Raw genomic sequence first — 23042 nt, forward strand, 5'->3', positions numbered from 1 at the left:
TTATCTATATCAGTTCTTTTCATTTGTTCCGGATATTTCCCCCGTTGTCACTTAAAACAATTCCACAAGTGTATAAATAGTTGTGCTTCAGAGGTTATCTGCAGTTCCCAGAATTGCAAAGCAAAAGATACATTGTAAAGTAAATTGTGTAACTATTCATTCTATTGATTTTATGTTTATCAATAGTGTGATGCTACACTGACAGTAGCGGCTAAAGAGCATTAACAAGTAAAAGCACAGGATATCCCGCCTTTGCTTCATTCCCATTGGCTGTAGAAACTCAGCGGGACCTCCGATTGGCTAAAATCACAGTCAATCATAACTATTAGGTTTGGCTTTCCAAGCTTGACAGCTGTCACTGTGCGCCGAGGTCAAGGGGAAAGAAGCATGGCTGCGTTGTTTAGAGGGTCACGAAATCTATTATTAAGGTGGAATAAGCATGTCGACCTTGTATACGGTAACGTATTCGCCCGTGTTTACTCGTTCCGTTTTTTCCGCGTTACGAGTGTGTGTTCAGGGGAAAAAGCAAGCGAAGTATTGTCTTCTCCAGGCTGTTAGCTAGCTCGTTAGCCCTCTGAAGAAAGTATGAATACTTACTACCCATGTTAGTTAAGTTCTTCAGTCTGAACATAATGTCCCAGTTTGGACACCTGCTGTGTGGTGCTCAGTCATGCATTGTGTTAGGACAATGTGTGTACCGGACACACAGAGCGTAGTGAAATGTGAAGCAATGACCAGCAACAGCTAATTTTAACTGACATTATCTTTTCTTATACCTCTACATGGTTTTATTGTTTCACATTATATTAGTCTGATTTAGATGTTGCCAGTCACAATATGTAGTTTGCTATAAACTACACAAACCCATTAGCCTTGAACTGCAACATAGTCAGAAAGCCCACTGCCCATCCCACAATGCAAAACACAAATGTTTCTGAATCAGGAACAGTGAATATTGATTTGAATGATGCTGCTTGAAATTCCATGATATAGTTACACTGGCATGTGGCCCTCTGCACTATAACCCTCTGATGTTGAAATAGTGGTTTTCATAGCTGTATAGTTATTATCCCTGTATGTTATATTTTCTCTTTTCTGTAAAAGTCCTTCCTCTAAAGTCTCCCCAGTTTTGGGCCCCAATACAGTGCCCACCCCCCCCACCCCCACCCCACTAAGCCTTTGCTAAGCAGACATGGTCTTACCCCTGTACACAACCAGTTTCAAAGTCCACGGTTAAGTAATGCTAACAACAGCTTTGAATTGGTTGTATTACGCTTAACACTCAACAACAGTTGCTTCACGACATTGTGTCTATTCATTGCTTTGACTTGGTTGGTGTGGACCTAGTGTGTTTTAAAAATAATTCCTCTCTACCTCCAGTAGCCAAGTAGTTAGTAGGTAAATAAGTTAATGTTCTTAATAAAATAAATTAATTTATGGCAGTGGCTAGTTATGTAAATATTACATGCTAAAAGTGAAAAAAAAGTGTGTGTTGTAATGATGAGTCAGACAGTTAGATTTCAGATAAATTAATCTACAGAAAACCAATAGCAAATCAATTATTCATTCAGCACATACCATTTCCTAGTTCCAGAATTTTCTTTTTCTTTGTTTCCCATAATTTTTAAGTGAATATTTTTGTTGAACAATATGTAATTTAAAGACCTCACATCGGGTTTGAAGAAACAATAGAAATTAGAAAATCTGTCAAATTTGTACAAAAATAAAGAGTAAGAATGTGCCTTCAGTTTGTTTACATTCATATCTGGGACTGCAAAATGAAAAAATGGTTAATTTGTTGATTCAGTGTGTTACAGCCTTACTAAGGACTAGACAGGACTGAAATAAATATATATTTTGATCCTGTGAAGAACAGGCTAGGAAATCATGTCAGGATCATATCAGACATATTTTAGACAACTGAAACATGTCATCAGCTTTAACTGCAGAAACTATGATCCCATGCAAAGGCAAGGTGAGACAAAGCAAAATTTATATAGCACATTTCATACCCAGAGCCAACCCACTGTGGCTTGGGGTATGAAATGTACACAGGAAAAGCACAAAGAATAAAAACAAAACAAGCAAAAGCACAAAGATTAAAAACAAGCAAACAAAAACACAGAGGATAAAAACAAGAAAACATACAAGCAAATACATTTTGAAAAGAAAAATAAATCAGATTGTAGAAGCAGACCAAATCACATGGACAATAGTAAAAGGCAAGGCAAGTTTATTTATATAGCCAAATTCAGTCATAAGGCAATTCAAAGTGCTTCATAAAGGCAAAAAAAAAACCCATTAAAAATAAGGCATTAAGAGGACATTACATTGCATTTAAAAGAGACAAAAGCAAAAGCAAGTAAATAAATAGTTATAGATTAAAAGACAATAGAAATGCATGTAAAAGACAGTAGACGTAGTAGTAAACTGTAGATCGACCATGTAAATTACAATGCAGTTAATTGAAAGCAAAGGCAAACAAGTAGGTCTTAAGTCGGAATTTAAAAGTAGTCAGCATTGTCTCAAGTCTGAGTCATCTGGGACTTTGTTCCTCATTTGAACAGTGTAGAAGCTAAAGGAAGCTTCATCGTGTTTAGTTTTGACTCTTAGAACAACCAGTAATCCAGAACCAGCTAATCTGAGAAGTCTGCAGCTCTGAAATTTTTATTCTTCAGGGACTGGGACTGTTCAGGTGAAGACAGATTTTGAGTCTTTCATCATTTCTCCAAAAACAGTTACTTAGGCTTTGTCCTCATTTATCTGGAGAAAATTTTGAAACATCCAGCCACTAATTAGTTTAATGCACTGTCCCATGGAATCTGTTAAACTGTGTTTGCTGGCACAGCTATATATATTTGTGTGTCAACTGTGCACACGTGATAAGAAACGCTATCGTTTTTCATAATTTCAGTCCAAGAATTGACCTTTGGGGAACTCCATGTGTTGTTGGTAAATGCTGTGATATACAGCTATCAATTTAAAAAATAAGAATTACCTTAGGCTGTTCTGTTTATATACAGGTTTTTGGTAATTTTAGGCCAGCTTTAGAAAATATTGTATTCTCTTGAAGGCAATGTTAAATGTTTATCATCACCAGAAGTAACAGAATTGTGGTATCTATAGTATATGTTGAAAGGTGGCTGAATTTAAAGCAAGGTTTTCTGTTTGGCCTTCACTCTCCGGGCCTAATCCTGCTGTTGTAGTCTGGTTGGCCCACCTCCAGAGTTTCCACCCTGTTTAGTATCTGTTAACCTGGCTGGACCTTGGCTGAGCCAGCAGTGTTTAAAAGCTTGGCCAGACTTCCCAAAAGCTGGTGGTAAGTTACAGCACAAAGATTCTCTCAGTTGTTATTGATTCTAATCAGAGCATTTCCAGCATAATGTATACTATTTACTGCTGCTATTCACTGCCATTTAAACTGACAGTCATTATCTAAGGGGACCCAAGTATTTCACAGCACTACAGCTGTAAATGGCTTTATTAGGCAAGCAGAATCAAACTATAGCTGCCACAACAACATGATGTTATTATAGATAACCTATGTATTCATTTCTTTACAGCCTCTCTAAAGTTCAGTGTGTTGAATTTGTTCTGGTCTTGAGCTAAAACAGCTCAACATTTTTTCTCAAACTTGTTTTTGTTTTCTTCCCTCAGTGTCAGCGCGATCAATGGCCTCAAAAACACCAGTGGGGTTTATTGGTCTGGGAAACATGGGCAGTCCCATGGCCAAGAACTTGTTAAAAAACGGATATCCTGTTATTGCTACTGATGTCTTCCCCGAGTCCCGCAAGGAACTGCAGGAACTAGGTGCTCAGGTAATGCAGTAATACATTACATGTTCACGTTTAAACCCTCTTTTAGCCAAATCTTAAATATATTGAATATTAATGAATATTTGCAAGCTGATGAGTACATTTACATTCTTCTCTCATTTGTTCCTCGAAACTCACTGTAATTTTATGAACAGTTATTTAGTGAACAATGTACTTCTGAGCCAACAGGTTGTTACAAATAATAATACCAGGAGTTTGTTCATCAAGATGTTTATTTTGTGTTGATGATATTGTGCAATTATGACTCCATCATTCAGGTAGTGGACTCCCCAGCAGAGGTGGCAGAGAAAGCAGACCGCATCATCACAATGCTTCCATCAAGTCCCAATGTCATAGAGGTCTACACAGGCCCAAATGGCATCCTCAAGTAAGCAAACTTTACAATCACACTTCTGTTTGTGACATTTGTGACATGTGTCATGCAACCCCACCCTACCTCTATAAAAACTTAACTGCACAGTTGCAAGGTGTTTAATGTACAAACAGAAAGGTTTGGCTATACAAAACATGCTCTATGTACAGTACATGAAGTGCTAATCCTTTTGTTTTGCCTTCTCCAGGAAGGTGAAGAAGGGTACACTGCTGATTGACTCCTCCACCATTGACCCTGCAGTCTCAAAAGAGATGGCAGTCGCTGCAGAGAAGATGGGTGCTGTGTTCATGGATGCCCCAGTGTCAGGAGGTAATATCTCACCTAAAAAATGAGTAAACCAGTGTGCCTTTTTCTGATTTGCTGTCTTACACCCCCAGAGCCCATATCTACGTATTTGATTTTGTGTACAACACTGTGTTAAAACTGTCCCCACTCCACTGTAATTTGCTTTTCTTGCTTTTGATAATGGCAAATAGAAGATGATGTTGCAAGGTGTGTCTGAAGAGAGGTTATTACGCTTTTGGAAATTGCTTGGCAGGATTTATTTCTTTCTCAAAGAGCATTGCAACTGATCAGATTCTTCAAAAGGAATGAGAGAAGATGGAGACGGTGTCAAAAGCAGAATCAGTCTGCTAGTTTGTTCATTTAAGAATACCAATCTTAGTGTTAGGCCTATGACCCCTTAGCCTTGCTTCTGCACTGTCTAACACCCTTTTGTATATCTAAACTATGGGACCTTTTGGGTTAGTGCTAGGACATGGGTTGTAATTACTGAGCAGGCCAGCCAGTGGGTGCCCTTCGTAGATTTTTATTGCTGCTTTTGACCGGGGGGTCTTAAAGGCAAGGTTAAGGTTTCAAGTCCTCATTATGTTGGTGCTGTCTGCTCGTGACGGCTCCTTGACAGAGCACAGGATCACCAGTCGTCCTTAATGGGCTGAGCCACAGTGGAGAATCCTGTGTCAGAGCTTTTCATGTTGATGGAGCCGTAATGGCGGGTATCTCATGTTAGTGCCTTTCATGTCAGATAAAGAGTCATAAAGAGGAGAGAAGCTGCCCTCACATGAAGTGCAGGAGAGGAGAGGAGGGAGATAAGACATGAAGGAGACACGCTGCAGTAAAACTGTCCATCTCTCTGTCTCTGTCTTACTCTCTTTCTCTTTCACACATGCACACACACAATTCTTTTGACTCAAGTACGTAGTATTCTACATGCTGATACTCCTGCATATCAGACCACTAACTCTGATCATTGTCTGTTTGCTTTTTATTGCACAATCTTTTCATTCATGCACAATACACACCGTAGCTCCCATCCATTCCAGTACAAACACAGACTTAGCCCACACGGGCGTGTTTACCAGCTGGCGTCAACAGAACAGACCGACTGCAGTCAGTGAGATCAGAGCCTTAAGCCTGTTACTCTCCCTTAACACACACACTGTTTACATACTATAGACAGTGCACAGTTAGTGTGTGTAGTCCTCTGTGAAGGTTCTTCCTCTCCTGTCTCTTAACTAAGCCCCTTTTACTAGCCTGAGATGACCAATGATTTACCTGCTACCTCTGGCCTCTGCATCTATAGCCCTGCAGACTATCTTCTTTCACACACATGTACACATGCTGCATGCACCCACCCAGCCAGTGCCACCTCTAGATATCCATGAGTCATATGTCTAAGTGCATAGGGCTGGTGCACAATAGCAGGACGTTCTCAGCAGAAGATTAATCAAAAATGACTTAGGATGTCAAATATGCTTCTGATAATCAAATTAAGTCATTTATGATGCAAAAATACCAAACATTCATCAGCTCTGATGTAAGAATTCCCTCCATGCTGTATTCCTATTTTTGGAGTTTGGACTGTTGATCGGAAAAACGAGAAATTTAAAGATGTCACCAATTACTTTGGGATCTTGTAATAAGCATTTTTCACTATCTACCAAACTACTTTTATAGACAAAACAATTTATCTTTAATCTAAAAAATAATGGACTGATTGATTGAGAAGGTTAGTTGCGGCCTTACAGTGCCCACACTGAAACATTTAGCCCCACTCTAAGCTATATGGTATGAAAGTTGGTGGCAGTGGTGTGACCCTGATAAGCCAGGCTAAACCCCTGGAGACAGGTCATGAAAAAGTGTCCCAGTATGTGGCAACTTTATGAGACCTGTACCCCCTCCCCCCATTCCCACTCCTTCACCCCACTGTCCATGTCTTGATGGGAATATGCTGTGTTCCAACCAGGAGATGGCACCCTACCCAAATAGGGCACTGTCATACTCATAAGGTTTGTGTGTGTGTGTGTGTGTGTGTGCATGCATGCATCCACAAATGAGACACAATATAACATAATGGTAAAATGAAAAGACTTTCAGTACTTACTTTTTGTTAAAAGAATGTGATCATTTGATTGAGTTGACTTAAGGAAAGGCACAGTCCATTCTAAATGTACTTTGTTCACTGAGGATAACAACACACTCAGCACAGACATGCTGTGATCTCCTGTGCTTTTAAACTTTTGCAGATGCAGCCTGCTCTTTTTGTGGTTTCTGCATTTGTTTTTATTTTTAATTTAGATTTTTCTTTTGATATAAAACGAAGCCTTTCGTGTGTGTGTGTGTGTGTGTGTGTGGTGTGTGAGGTGGCGTATTTTACACGGAAATGTGTATTTGTATGTTGTGTGCGTCACTGGAGGTTTGGCAGCCAATCGTGGGATCTGAATTGCAGAGTCATAACCCTTCTTAAAAAGAGCAATCAAACAAAACTTTCACTTTCTTCTCATGAGCATCCTGCAGGCTTTCTCTTTCGCACATTGACCATTGTCTTGGCTTTAGCCCTGCATGACCCAGCTGTATCCTGGTACACACACATACACACACACACACACATACAGATCCACACAGGGTTGTAATCTTCATGCAAACACTTTCCTGAATAGATGCAGTTATATTAACTTAGACACTGGTTCTTCAGGCATGCTAACATATGCTTGCACACACACACACTTCTACGACTGTCTGGTGTCATTAAAAGCGTCCGCATGCAAAGTTGACCCACAACAAAACAAGCTCTGATGTCACAGGCCCAGGGTGTTGGCACAGCGATGGCAAAAATAGGAGGTCTGGCTAACAAGCGACGGGGTCGTTAGCAGTAATTACCCAGAATGCCTGTGTTTGTGTCTGTGTGCCCATGGTGGGCTGCCACATTGCTAACGGACGATGGCTTTAAAAAGGCCCTAAAAACCTTTCATTGTGTTTTTCCCAGCCCTGGGAAAGTTAGCGACTGGTGCAAATGAAAGCAAGAAGGAGCCACGCAGTTGTGGAACCATGGGCACTCAGGCTAATGTTGCTTGTTTGCGAGGCCTTATAATCCTCAGCTAACTACCTATTTAGGCTGAGTCTCAACACCACTCTAATCATATCCATACCACATCAACTGAAGCCTGAGTGCTGCAGTGTGTCATTTGCCGACAGTTTGAACGTCATCCTCCAGCTTGTAGGAGCTTGTCTGAGCCAAGGCTGGCACCAGTTGGGTCGTCAATCAACACTGCCAATCCACTCCTCTGCTGAGTGATCTAGGCTCTGTTTCTCCCTCCGGGCCTACAGGACCTGGAGCTTCTTCCACAAAGATCAACTCTGACTTTAGTTTTCACCTTGGTTCAGACAAACAGGCAGGACTGAGATATATTCAAACAATTGCGAGTAGTTGTTATCAGGTTACCAGTTTTCAAAACATTCCCAACTTTCATATTTAGTTTTGAAGCCAACATAATTAAGAAGTCTAAAAGTGATATGAATTAAATCAAAACAGGTACTGAGCTTGCTTATAAACCGAGCCATTGCAGTGTCAACTCAGCAAACTCCATCTGCTGATGAATACTGTACAATTCAGTTGATAGCTCTGTGAAGAGCTAGTTATTAAAGTTTGAATGATTTGTCAAACTTTTAAACTCTTGACTGTTAAGGAGCACCAATTTTGTCAAGTTTTCTGGATGAATCCTAATCTTTCACAATAAAACACATTTCTGATTTTAATCTGTTTACACCAACAGAAAACATTTGTGCCTTTTGGAAGAAATGTTTAAAAGACATTGGATTCATTTATTGTGGTAGCAGCAGAATTCACAGTATTCCTGAGGAGTTATTATTGTGGTCCATAGAAAGTTATGAACCATGTTGTGCTTCTTTTTTTTTATAAACCAGATTTTGTCTGAAATTAGCCCATTGTTCACTTATTCACTATTCTCAATAATGAATACTCAATTGTTGAACTAAAATTATTAGTCCATGAGTAAATCAATCAATTAATAGAAATCTAGAAAGCAACTATTTTGATGATCATTTAATTTCAAAAGTAATCTTTCGAGCAAAAACACCAATTCCCCAGTTTCTGCTTTTAAATTGTGAGGATTCCTTGATTTTTTTTCCCCTTGTGTAACAATAAACTAAACATTTATTAGTTATGGACTATTGTGTGGACATCAACAGTATGTAAAGATGTGACTTTGGGCTTTATGAAATTGTGATGGCCATTTATCTTATTTTCTGGCTTTTTATCGGCCAAATGATGAATCATTCAATTGAAAGGGAATTGCCAGATTAATCATCAAATAATAATAATTTTAATTTTGTGTTATTTATTATTAAATATTATAACATCTTTGCCACTTTTGTCCCTTGAATTGAGTCTCTACATCTGTTAAAGCCAAAGTAATGCAATACTGGATTTTTAGCACAAAGTAGTGTACATATTTTGGGTACTTTTTACAGTGCAAAAAGTTTGCACCTTAATAAAATGATAAATAAATTTGATGAACTAGGAAACAGATTTGGAGTGATTCTGGACACATCTTGAGACTTGCCTTTCTCTTTAGACTAACCTAATATGTTTTTGAGAAACCTGCCTCTGGTGCGTCTGGTTAGAGGAAGGAGCAAGAAAGCACTCAGGCCAGCCTAATCCAGTCTGAGAAAGGGATTAATTGACAAGATGAGTCGAGGAGCCTGAGGGCAGTTTAGTGAAGGTTAGTGATGATTCTCTGACACTGAGTTAAGGAATCAGGTTGGATGGGCAGGGGGTGGTGCTGTTGCAGTCTGTCATGTTGATGGCTAACCAGCGCTAGAGTGTCAGTGGTCGAAAGACTAGATTAGCATAACAAGCCTTTCACTGACTGGTTTTGGTGACACGGAGGGAGAATGTGGGAGGGGGCCAGTTGGGAGGGTGAAAGTGACCAGGGATGGTGGTGATGGGGTGGAGGAAGGGGGGGGACTCTAGCCTATGCTCCAGATGGAGGTAGACCCACAGCAGCTGGGGACTGGCTCTTACATCTCTGCCCCTATGTCATCTGTTGTGTATGTGTGTGTGTTTGCAGACAAATAGTCAGCTGGTGTATGAGTCATACAAAAAGTCTCTGTCCATCAAATGTAGCCCAAACGTCACGCTGCATGTCACTTATCTAAAAGGGAATTAGCATTCTGTCTTCATGAAGGACAGTCTGTGCACCTCAACCTTGTGAGTGTGTGTGTGTGTGTCCCTGCCTGCTAACAGCCTAATTGGGCATCATTATTAACTTGCTCTATCCTAGATGAGTCTCGTTGGGCCAGGGAAAGGATTGATTGTGGATCTCTCCAGCTCCCTCCATCCTGTGTCACCTACCATTGACCAGCCTCTCCCCTGCGGAATCGAGCAGTTACTGATGATGATGATGATGATGATGATGATGATGATGATGATGAGGGCTGGTCTAGTGGTCAATGGATGGACATTGCGAACTAAACTCTTAAGGCTGTAGTAACATTTGCATACATAAGAAACTATGTGGACTCTTCCCTAATTTTTTTCCAAAACCCAAATGTTCTTTGGGTCGCCTACTCACTCAATATTCTCATGGAGTGTTTGTGTGCAGGAGTCAGTTCTCATGGCTCTGCGCTCGTTAACTGGGGCCGATAAAGAGTCTGTTTTTAACATAACAGAGGAGCATTAGTAAAGTTGGCAGATAAACTGTTGAAAGTGCTGATTTTTTTTTTGTGTGTGTGTGTGTGTTTGTGTTTTTATGTGTGTGTGAGCGATTTTGGTTAACGCATACCCTCTTACTGTTTCACTTATTTACTCGATATCCGTTACACTTTTTACGGGGCCTGTTTGGGTTTTTAATTTGTTTGAGAAAAAGATCTGCCCTTGGGTGTAATTATAATGGTGGACCACATGAGGCTGCATTGTTGGCCTGTAAACATCCTACCCCCACTGGCTCACACTGCAAGAAGTCAACTCCCATTGACTCAAGGCTGTAACACTAGTATGTGTGAAGGCTCTCTCAGTCTGAATTATAGATGACTGCAGCCGAGCCAAAACTTTAACCTTACATGTGCATATAATTAAAAATTTAGTAGCAAACAAGGCAGTATATTGCAAAACAGGTTTGTTTACACCAACTATATAAATTTTGGACGTGAAGGTGTGACATGAAATCTGGCGTATCCCTAAATCTCTCCTGGCGTAAGAGCCGTTACATTATCATTTGAGGAGATGAGGTGTGTGGAGGAGCGCTAATGATATTATACTGTAGGTGTTGTTTTGCTCTTAAGTGTTTTTCCATACACTCTAGGGGGAAAAAAATCAAGGTTGTGGCACGTTGTCAAATGCGTCATTCATTACCAAACTCTGGGAACATCCCTTCTTCTGTGTGCATGTGTGTCCGTGACTGTGTGTGTTGTTTGTGTAGCCTCATATTCACAAATGTAGTTTAATTTAAACCCACCACCAATAAAAAGTGCCTACTGGTTTACATGCGGCTCGTAACTCTGAGACACGGCCTCAGAAGCTCCAACTGACGTCTTATTGGCGGCTTGCTCCAGGATCTGCACCTGTCCCACACACACACACATACACACAGGAACACACACACTGAGACACTGCATGCACATGTACGCAGACATTCCCACTTACTTTGTACGTACAAACGCCACTTCAAACAGAGCCCAAGTTTAAACAGTTATAAGGCTGTCATGAATGGCTTTGGTTGATACTTTTGTGTGTAATGAAAGAAGTGCTAATGAATTTAGTGCTCACTACAAACAGGCCAAACCAAAGTTGTTGCTCTGATCTTCCTTTGCCTTCACACAACCAGCTTCACTCTCTTATGCTGATAGTTAATCCCTGTTGTAGAAGCCTGCTGTTAAGCATCTGTCCTAATAGTGTTTGATTGCTTGCTTATGAACTCAGATCTTGTTAATAAAGGAGATCAGATGAAGGAGCTGTCTATATGTGTCAGCAACTATACAGAAGCATGGGCCACACACATCACATATACACACTGTGCGGTGCCTCTCTGTACCTCATAGAACGCGGTGTGGGAGCCATTTTCATTCTCCTCCTCCTCACCCTTAGACCCTAAAAAGTAAAAGCCACAGAGTAGCTTATTAATAGACCAGCCAGCTTCAGCATGGGCAGAGAATATTTGTGTGTGTGGGGTGACTTGGGGGTGAGGAGGTAGGCACCCACTACTCAGCCAACCAAAACTTGTCCCCTGAGAGAAAGTGACCGAGGAGAGGCGTGATTATTTCCCTACGGAATTATTTCCCAAGGAAGGATTGCCTGCTAGACATAAAAGTGGCACTTTCATCTTTATTCTCAGTCTGCTCCTCTTTCCGTATGTATTGTTTTTGGAACTTTGGCATAATTATATTATTCTGAATTTATTAAGTATATTTTGGTATGGCATTATACAGAATATGTACGTTTTTCTGTTGTGGATGTTTTCTTAGTATCTTCATCCCTCCTCTCCTCTCCCCTCTCCATCTCTCTAACGTATATCTTCTATCATAGGTGCCCCTCCCACCCCCACCCCACATATACACACACACACACACACAGAGACACACACTTTGTCTCCCCCCCTAGGGGGCGTCGTGTAGTTGTGCAGTGCTAACGATCCAGGACTGTCACTCCCGCTGGGATGGATGAGCCGGTGGACCCTTGCGCTCAGGAAGCCTCATTAGGATTCCTCTTTAATCCGTCTCTGACAGGACCGGCCCGAGAACGGGACGTCCCCTTATACACACACAGACACACACACACACACACACACTTGCACACGCACAGTAGAAGTGTTGACACTATCACAGACTCTCATGTCACACATGCAAACACAAATGCACTTTAGTCCATGCACAATAAACAGGCTCACTGATACCCCCAACACACACACATGCACACACCCATACATACACATTGTTATGCTAATGATGTGTTATTCTTCCAGCACCAAGGATCTTCCATCATCCTGGTGTCACTGCTTATAGAAATCCACTACAGATCATAAGAGCTTATTATGGGTGATTAGTTAATTTGAGGGAGGGAGAGTTGGGAGGGATGCTGGGAGGTAGAGAGAGAAAAATTGTTTTCCCTCTCTGCTGTCATATTTACATCTCTCTCTCTCTCTCTCTCTCTCTCTCCCTCCTCCCTCCCCTCTCTCCCTCTTTCCCTCTTTCTCTCTTTCTCTATTGTTTCACTTTCCTTCTTCCTTCTCTGCTTAGTGAGGTATATTGATCAGCATGTTGACTGTGTTATCAATAATCTCCTCTTTAGTCATCCGCAAACAGTGATCTCCACTAATGAGCCAGCACAGTTGTCACACTGCTCTTTCTGCATGTGTGTGTGTGTGTGTGTGTGTGTGTGTGTGCGCGTGTGCGTGCGTGTGACTGTTTGTGAGAGACAGAGAGAGGGAAGGCCCAGTCTGCAGCAAGAAAACAAGAAAATGAAATGAAATCTGAAGAGAACTGTATTATTAGCTAAACTTTCTACCTGTAATTTAAGAAAACTCTACTTCATATTTTTTTAATCTATTATTTTTTCTCAAAAGTATAATGATAATGATAGCATTTTCAAGTTCTGGCAACTTCAGCACTGTACTTGATAGACAACATGGGTATTTGATACCTCACTAAAATTATTACAATACAGTCTCAACATTCTCTGAGCTTGTCTGTTACTAAATAAAAACTTTATTACATTAAACTAGACTCAAGTAGATCATAAGTCAGACATATAAATGAGATAAAAATGACAACATAAAGTAACAAGAAAGGGGATAAATCTATCATGACTATGGTCTGTGGACCATATGTGTGTATGATTGGTGTGTGGGGCGGCCTTATGTTAAGCGTGTGTTCGCTGTGGTCCGTCAGCAGCTGCCGCAGCGTGGGCTTTGGGCTTCATTATGTGGCCCTAATGACCTGCTGACAGCTCATCACTGACACACACACACATACACAACATGCACATACAGTGTAGTGGCATCATCATATACTTGACAACAGTACAGCCAATTAAAGAGGGGGGAGGGGGAAAGAAATGTATATTTATATTTATGTGTCATGAAAATATACAGTAACCCCTCTCCTCTACTTTCTTCTCCTCTCCTCTCCTCTCCTTTCTTCTCCTCTCCTCTCCTCTCTGCAGTGAAGTCTGATAATGTGATTTCAGCTGTTTTGTGCCTGGTAATTCCCTTTTAATTATTAACACAGACATTATTAGGCTTTCACTATTAAGAGGCCTTTCATTAGAGTTGGACGACACCCTAAAGAGAGATTTGAACTGTCTTTCGCTCCCTCTCCATCCCCCTCTCTTTCCCTCTTTCCTTCTTTTGGAGAAGGTCTGTCACTTTGTGTAGACAGTATGTTCCTGAAAGCTGCTTCTCTCTGAACGTCCACAACTTTATGTTCTCTATAGTGCTTTTCAAATTACTGCATATAATTTTTTTGTTTGTTTTCTCCTGTGTGTGTTTGTATATATGTGTGTTCCACCAGTTTTTTATTTTTTATTTTTAATGTTTGTGGCTCATCACTGAAGCATTTATGGGACAGAGCCGTTGCATAAGAGGCCGGCTGGGTAGAGCTCACTCTGAAAGGGGGTTCTTTCTGCATTAAGGACCCTGTGGAGAGGGTGAGGGGTGGGGTGAGGTTGCCTCCTACAACATGGCACGCTCCTTAAGCCATCAGGCATGGGGAGGGACGCCTAATTGAACATGATAAAGTGTAAAGTTAATTACCCCTCACGCCTGTCACTGATACCCCCATGAGGGGGGCCTGGCCTCAGGCACAGCTGTTGGTGTGTGTGTATGTGTTTGTGTGTGGGAGACAGCAAGAGTAGGGGTGACAGGACAAAAGGCAAGGGCTCCCACGAGAGTTGTGCAGTGGATGATGGCGACAATCGGCTTTTAAAGATACCTCTGTCCCACTGGTGCACCACTACTTAACACGCCTGTCCCACTATGAGTCTCACACACACATACACACGCACAGAGAAGTACACAGCTGACCTTTTAGACACAGTTGGTAGTGTTGAAACAGTCAAGTGGTTGATATATTATGTTCTTTTGGCATATCCAAAAGAACATAATATGTTCTTGGATTTGCATATATGGCGAATCCATATACTTTATTTGGACGACTGTAACGCTCAGTTACAGTATGATTCATTTGCACTTATTCAGAGGTTTGTAAACTTTAACTCATTATTCAACCTGATATAAAGTTGCTGCGTGTTGCAGGTCTACTGGTCTGGGTTGAGCTATTTCAGATACTGGGATTGATATGTTAAAAGTGCATTTGTGCATTTGTTTAGGTGTTGGCGCTGCCAGCATGGCCAAACTGACTTTCATGGTTGGTGGAGTGGAGGAGGAATATAACGCTGCTCAGGAGCTGCTCACCTGCATGGGAGCCAATGTGGTCTACTGCGGACAGGTTGGCACTGGACAGGTAAATATGAACACATCAAAAACACATACTAGCACACACAAAAGAACTAATCAAATGTAAACTTTACTAAAAGTATAAAAAGTGTAAAACATTAATGGTTGGACTTTGTCTTTAGTCTAATTTAAGCCGCATAAAAAAAGCCAAATCAAAAACCAGAGAACAATTTCAGGGAGACCATTAACCCTGCCTGTTTGTATAGTTCATCTCGTAGATAGACATCTCTTACTAAAATATGTTTCACATGAGGCTTTACATTGTAGTTGTTTCCTGTGTGGCAGTGTGTTTGTAATTAAGGGCCATCTTTCCTTAGATATTACTAACAATTTGTGTTGAGAATCATGAAAATTATACTATAACCCTAAAGATTCTACCTCAGTAATCCCCTCCTGGGATGCCAATGCAAAATGCAGCAGTTAAAGATCTGTTTAGACATATTTGCTAGTCTGTTCCAAAGCTGGGTCATCTCACATTTATGTCTGAAATATATTATTTTTTTTTTTATTCACACTCTTTATTACGTTATGTGTATTACATGATGTCTTGCAAATTCATTCATATATATATATATATATATATATATATATATACACATAAAGTGCTCTCTCCTCTTTCTGTTCAATCCTCACTAGGCAGCAAAGATCTGCAACAACATGCTACTGGCCATCGGGATGATTGGGACAGCAGAGACCATGAACCTTGGCATTAGGTATTGTCATCTAGTGCTGTGCTAAGCTACTTCCTATCCTGACATGCTAAAGGGAAAAGACGAGGATGAAACAGTGTTATTAGTAGAGAAGTGGACATATCCTCCTGAGTTGACAAATGTTTTCAAGCATTTGGTTATCGTGACAAGTACAAGCACCATGAGTGGAAAGGTGGCAGGTTTGAGGCTGTCACATTTTAGCCACACGTGAATATGACTCTGACCGTCGCCCTTCGAAATAGCCATCTCTATAAAAGCAATTACTATACCAGTGATATGGCTGTAACTGTGGCAGCAATTTACTGCTTCAATACAGGTTTGCAAATGTGTGTGAGCCTGAGTGTGTGTGTGTGTGTGTGCGTGCACACAGTTTATGGAAGTGCAAAGGGGTCAGTCCAGCCCAGAGTCAGAGCCGCTTCTGCTGGAGAGGAGATGGATGAGGGGGCAGAGCCACAGACTGTGATTTACATCTGCTGATTGAGCTCTCACCAGTATCCCGTCACACCCCTGTCACTGAACACCGCCTAGAAATCCCATCATTCATCATGCCTCAGTCTTTGCACAAAGCCTCTTTGGCTCAGAAGGCTGAGGATGATGGGATATGAAGTCTTCTGAATTAAACCAGTACAATTGGATATATGGCTGGAAATCTTCTTGGGATTCAGAAAAATCCAAAAAAGGCTGGGCTGGTGTGAGCAAGCATCTGAGCGTCCAGGTCTTGTCAAAGTACAGCTTTCCTCCCGAATATCCCTTTTTCTACTGTAGGCCTGTACGTCAGTTATTCCTCACATGAATGAAATTACCAGGGTGATCAAATTAGTTTTTCACCAGAAGTGTGAATTTATTATCTACTCTGTTTATCCATATCCTTTGTCAATAATAGACTGTTTCCTCCATTCACCACATTACTATATATGTGTTTTATGGCTTTTGCAACTTAAATGGTGTGTGCACCCATTTGTGTGTGTGTGTGTGTGTGTGTGTGTGTGTGTGTGTGTGTGTGCGTGTGCGTGCATGCATGTACGTGCGCTGCTCTTCTCACAGTGCAGCTGTGTTAGTGCAGCTGATTTATCTGTGCTGAGACAGAGGAGGAAAATTGGCATGAGCAGTTGCACATAAATCCCCCCACTAGGCTTCTGAAATATGGAGGCATTAAGGGAGCAACACAGATTTACACATTTGCCACACTGTCTCTGATGCACACACACACACACACACACACTTAGACGCACAGATTTACATCCAGAGACACTGAAGACAGCAGTTTTCTACCAAACTACAACAACCTCCACTCACAGTGCACATCATTATAATGCATGCCTATGAAAAAAGAATGAGAACATTAACTACTGCATCTCTTCACTTTGAATATGAATTATTTTTATGTCTTTGCAAGTCCAACCCATATTCAGTCTTCACTTGTGAGTGTACATGGTGTGTGTGTGTTTCCGTGTTTCCCCCTCTTCTTACTAGCCAATCTCTGGGGCTTTATTAGAGGGTTTGACAAAGACTGTCATCGTTTAGAGAGAGCCCACACCCTTAAATCTCCCATGCTGCATTGCGGCCTCTTATGCAGAGAGGACGCTCTCTTAGGCGTTACATGTGCTGACACACACACACAGACACATGCGCGTGGCACAGTCCAACACAAAGGAGACTGAGTGCTCACAGCCAATTTACAGGAAAACTGCAATAACATTTTATCATGCTGGACTTGGGCCTGATAGAGCTGCCCTTTCTTCAAATGTGTGTGTGTGCGTGTGTGTGTGTGTCTCCGTCTCCTTACCTGTACATGCAAGCAGACACACAAACACACTCTCTCACACACACCATTCCGTTCGAGGAGCTAATTTGTTGATCTCAGATGGAAGCTCAGGGCCGTCTCCAACAGAGCGTGACGTTCTCTTAGTGCAAGGAATGGCTACGCATGACAATTATAAGCACACACTCCCTCATACACACCCTGTCTTTCGGCCATCCTTTCTTCCCCTTCTCTCTTTCAGCTTTTCTTCCTCATCCTTATTTGCTTTGCCTTGTCATTTTACCCCTCTCTTTTAATCCCCTCGTCTCTTTTCTGTCCTCTTTTCTGTCTGCCGTAATTTCTGCACGCAGCCAACCAGCCGGCGAAAGAGGGGGATGAGAAGCTGTAGCAGAGAAGGGGCAGCAGCGATTTTAATGATGCACATGAAGATGAAAGGAGAGGAAGGCGGCTGGCTCAGGAAAGGATATAAGGCTTTTACAGCTTAAGGTTCACCTTGCACGCCTATGTACCTGTGCTCATTCATGCATGCAAACGTGCAGTCGTTGATGCACAAGTAGGAACACACACATTTGCTCCTTTATTCATTTTATGGGGGAGAACGACAGGGTGAATCAAAGGGTATAACAAGAACCAATCCTTTGTGTTGAGAGACTGAAATAGGCTTGCCACAACACACATGAACACAAACACCTCCTCCTCTCTCCATTGCTCAAATGAATTGCGAGCATATGTTCAGATGAAGATTAAAGTTGGGTGATAAATGTGCTTGTTGCCTCTATAAATGGGATAGTAAATGCTTGTGTGTGTATATGTGCTCGTTAGCTCTTTAATGTAATAATAAATGGGGAGCGGGTAGGGCTCCTTCTCTCGTGGCATCAGACCAGGACGAGGAGCTAATCACAATGAAAAGACAGTTAATATCGGCGCTGCAAATGAACTCCACCTGCTAGAGCTCCCAGCACATAAACACATAAATGCCGTCCCCTCTTATTTCATCCCCACCTCCATCTCGCTCACGTTTCTTTAATCTACAGCGGCAATCGCGCAGCAACATGCTTGTTTTACCATTCGTGTCTGTGTGTTTATCCATGTCAATCTTGTTAAAGCGTGACATGTCCTCTTCTCCACGCAAATTACCGCAGGCGAGGAACAACACCACTGCGTCAGCTAATAACCACGGCTGTGTGTTGTGTGTGTGTGTGTGTGTGTGTGTGTGTGGGGAGCAGGAGGGGATCTTCATTGATTTATCGTTAACAGAGGACAACAGCTCCCCGTCAGCGTCTCTGGTCGCTATAACAAACGATCTGTGCGCTCGGACGCGCTTTATTGTAGCTCAGCCAGTAACCTTTTCAGCTGCTGACCCAGAACACAGGGAGGGGCTGTGCGTGTGCGTGGAGAGATTGGGGGGTGGGGGGTTTGTGTGCGATGTCAAACATATGTCCCCCAGAGTCCTCAGACAGGGAGGTGTCAGCAGGGAAGATGAGGGGGAGGAAGAGGAGAGGAGGCGGAAGAGAGGAGAAGCAGGATGGTGAGGGATGCTTACAGACATAAACTAAAAAAGCCATCATGAGCGAGACTGCCATTAAAAAAAATTGCAAGCTAAAACACATGTTTACACACACATAAGCACGCATGCAGTGTCGCTCATACCACATTTCCAAAACAGTTTGTTAAAAAAAAAAAAAGAGGGAGTCTGAGGGGACACAAAAGAGACGAGGGGAAGAGGAGGAGGGAGAGACATGGAGAGAGTGTAAATGCAATTCCCATTCTTAATTAGTTAGTAGACAGCTAATAAAAACTGTGGTAGTAATGGCAGAATGAGAGCCAGGTGGAGGGAGGGAGGGAGGGAGGCTGCTGGCCTTAAGGACCTATGATGGTTTAATAGTCATATTGAGAGCAGAATAGAGTTACAGGCCTGTAAGTAACAACGAAGTGAAGCAGCCAGGGCTTGATGTGGTCAGCTTTACACTGGCCTTTAAACCGTTAATATACAAAAGCTGCACTACACAGGCAGATTGAACGACTGACACAGACGCTATAGTTGCACCCTCCCTACTCTAATGCTTGGCACTTTGTTTCATTGCCTGCTTCTCTTCTGTCTGTACACTCTTTGCCTCATTTGCCTTTTTTCCCCCCTCTTCTTCATATCACAGCCTGGAGATTTGTCCTCTTGCATATGAAAGTAGGTTGCTGCTGCAAAATGGGGCAGCAGAAGTAAGAGCGCACTTCTATACGTGACAGAGAGGTTTATGGCTCCCCTGTGCTGCTTAACCACTTCTCCTCCTCCACTTCTCTTTTTTTCATGAAAGAGGGATGATGAAGGATAGATGTGCTGGTAAACATCAATACTGCATTAGCCAGCATTACAAAGCCTTCAGCCATTAACACTGAGGAATGGTCGCAGCCGGGCATAAGGTTCAATGGGGGTCACAACCATCACCAGGCGCCCCCACACCCATCTTTCTCCATGATTCTCTTTCAACCTGTTTTAGAAATGAATTCTATAATCGGCCATGCTGTTCCTCCCATCTATGACTGTCCTATTTCCTCACTACTTCTAAAATGAAAATATAATAGTCTGTTCATCAATTACATATTCATCTTTTGTCCTCTTTTTTTCTTAGCGTACCCTGCTTCTGTTCAGGGAACATTTATATTGTCCTTCATACAAGGGAATGCTCTCTGATCTTTCACTGGCTAATACTGTAAAAACTTACTTGCTGTAGTCATTGGTCAATGAAAGCCAGTCATGGCATTTTTACACCAAGGAGAGCTGGTTAGATTTAAACTCTGACCTTCACCAGGGTTTTTTTTAGGGCTTGAATACCCAATTTGACTATTTCACTGATGATTTACCTTTGGATCTCCCAGGTAACAGTTCTAAAGGAGATACTGACCTCTGTCTTCTCCCTCTTGTTCCAGACTGGGTTTGGACCCAAAGCTGTTGGCAAAGATCCTCAACATGTCCTCAGGTCGTTGCTGGTCCAGCGACACGTACAACCCAGTCCCAGGAGTCATGGAGGGAGTCCCCTCTGCCAACAACTACCAGGGCGGCTTTGGAACCACACTAATGGCAAAGGTACGAGACCTGCTGCTCTCTCTCGCTTCATCTCACCGTCATGTGTGATTCTTTAAGGCTGCATCAACTGATTTGTTTCATTATCAGTTGATCTGTTGATCAGTTTTTTTTTGCTCCCAGAGGCCAAGGTGACGTCTTCAAACCTCTTGTTTTATCCAACTATCAGTCCAAAACACCAAATGCATTCAATTTACAATGAAGTAAAACAGCAACAGATCCTCAAAGTAGAGAAGTTGGAACTAGCAAATGTTTGCCATTTTTTTGCTTGATAAATGACTGAAATGGTTAAACTATTCATCAAAATTGGTGCTATTGACTAATCGAATGATTTACTTGTTATTTCAGCTTCTGCTCCTACTCCTCCTGCTCTTTAATTCATTTAGTCTCCTTTTCTTTCAACTGTGTCATTTGCTTTGTCTCACTTTTAACTGTTCCTTTGTCTCAGTGTGGTACTATCTGCTCTACTCTTCACCAGTCCATCTGTGACTTATTGTGTGCCACTTGGTTTTACTGTCACTGCATTAGCTCCTCTGTAATGGTTAGTCTGTGTATTATTTTGTGCATCTGGGTGTCTGTTAAATCACTTACATTGTCTCTATATACACAGCCCGGGTATCACACTTAGTTTAAGAAATCTAATGGAATTAGCATAGATATGTATTTTCTTACAATCACATATAAGCTGTTAGATGAGGAGATTATTATATTAGTCCACCTATGCGACACTCTGCCTCTCTTTCTTTCTGATTCTAGGATCTTGGTTTGGCTCAAAACACTGCCACTAACACTAAGACACCCATCCCTCTGGGTTCCCTTGCCCACCAGATCTACCGAGTCATGTGCTCCCGTGGCTACGCTAACAAGGACTTCTCATCTGTCTTCCAATTCCTACGTGAGGAGGAAGGACAGTGAATGCTGGGGGAGCACAGTTGACTGTGTTTTTACCACACACACACACACACACACACACACGCACACACACACCCCTCTCAACCACACACCCCAGTGCCCCTTATCCCACTATGCTCAGGAGAGACGAAGGCCTTGCCCTCAGGCACAGATCTGCGGTCCAATTAACATACTGTATGTCGACACGTGTCCCCTCATTGCATTCGCTGAATCATATTTTCAATTCATGGCTCTCCCTCTGCATGTGAGGAAAATGCTAAAACTGACCTTAGATCAGTATCAAGAGACAAAGCAACTCTCCTCCCAGTCTGGGCTGATAGGCCAGAGTGGGGGAAATGAGAGGTAGGATGACGCAGGTTTACATATAACAATGCAAATAATATGTGGTTTTTCAGGATGATTGATAAGTCATAACTGCCAAATGTCTTGGATCTGACTCTGTTTAATGATAGAGGACAAAAAAGGTACATTAGAAAGTCATAGTGATGGAAATTTATTTGAAAGACAGTGCAAGAGAGTGCAGAGTTTGGGTTATATTTTTGCTAATTTAAAAAAAATCCCATATTCACAGCACTACTTATACGGTAACCAAACCTGGCCATAGGCCCAAGTTTACTTGTTTTGTTACATTTCTTTGTGGCAGGAAGGTGTCGTCAGTCAGTTGAGACTTCCTGCCAGGATACATTCTTGTTCATTTCATTATTCAGTCATCCAGTATTTTTTTTTACCTTGTGAATACACTATACCCTAGAGTTGCAGTAGTTACAGTTCTTTGGTACTACATTTACGTCTCACTGGATCGACCAGTTCTGCTCTACTATACTGTGAGATAAATATCTGATTATTTTTGCACTGTGCACATCGCGGTGCGATGTGCCGGGCCATTTTGATACAGTTACAGAACTTCTTCTTACCTCTCTTCTCTACTGTCTACATCTGCTTATGGAGCCACTAGAGTATTATTTTGTGACCGACACTGTTTAAATTTTATACTGTTCACTACAAAATGTTGTTCTCGCTGTCTACCCTCACATATTTCTCCTCTCTCTCTGTCTGTCTTTGTCTCTGTCTCTCCCAGCTTGTATGACGTCTGTCAAATGTCAGTGAGGAACGATTCCTCCCTGCTCTGAGCAAATGTACATAATGTATATTTCATATTGTTGTTTAGTATTGAAGAGGAATCTAAAAGAACGGTCACTTTTTCTTGTTTTTTTTTTTTTTTTTAGTAAAATTCATTAATAGTGTCTGCAGTTTGTCTTTTCTCTGTGAAACAGATCGTCAGTCATGCTGTAGCCTAAAATAAAAGATGTTATGTGTATTTGGTGTTTGTCTGGTTTTGTAAGATAAGTACAGTATGCTGCAGAAGCTGTAACACTTGTCACTCAAAGTATAATTCCGTATAGCTCATGTAATTACCTCACCGTGTTGTCTTTTACTGATATAGGTGTGCATTGTGAAAATCAAGCTTACAAATGACATTTGTTTGTGATTAGTTAAGTAAGAGCAGTGCTTTTGAGCGAGTGGCTCAGTGGTCATCCTGCCTGTAAAATGATGAGAAAATAGACACCAAAATTGTTCATAGTGCCACTGTACTGTACTTAACATACATCACGTTAAACCTATTG

At 41.7% G+C, this 23042-nt stretch overlaps 1 protein-coding gene across 1 annotated transcript; it reads left to right on the forward strand.

Annotated features, from left to right (window-relative positions):
- Positions 1 to 310: 310 nt before the first annotated feature.
- hibadha (3-hydroxyisobutyrate dehydrogenase a) lies at positions 311 to 22735 on the forward strand. Its single transcript, XM_018667240.2, has 8 exons — positions 311 to 457; positions 3658 to 3818; positions 4094 to 4203; positions 4397 to 4518; positions 14831 to 14964; positions 15594 to 15670; positions 20352 to 20508; positions 21262 to 22735. Exons 1-8 carry the CDS (start codon positions 388 to 390, stop codon positions 21418 to 21420), a joined length of 990 nt encoding a protein of 329 aa, XP_018522756.1. The 5' UTR covers positions 311 to 387; the 3' UTR covers positions 21421 to 22735.
- The last annotated feature ends 307 nt before the right edge of the window (positions 22736 to 23042 follow it).

This window comes from Lates calcarifer, linkage group LG3, assembly GCF_001640805.2.
Source record: "Lates calcarifer isolate ASB-BC8 linkage group LG3, TLL_Latcal_v3, whole genome shotgun sequence".
NCBI lineage: Eukaryota > Metazoa > Chordata > Actinopteri > Centropomidae > Lates > Lates calcarifer.

Coding starts and splice junctions, on each gene's coding strand:
- hibadha (XM_018667240.2), top strand. CDS start 388: ATGGCTGCGTTGTTTAGAGGGTCACGAAATCTATTATTAAGGTGGAAT. Junction 458..3,657: donor GCATGTCGACCTTGTATACG/GTAACGTATTCG, acceptor TTCTTCCCTCAG/TGTCAGCGCGATCAATGGCC. Junction 3,819..4,093: donor TGCAGGAACTAGGTGCTCAG/GTAATGCAGTAA, acceptor TCCATCATTCAG/GTAGTGGACTCCCCAGCAGA.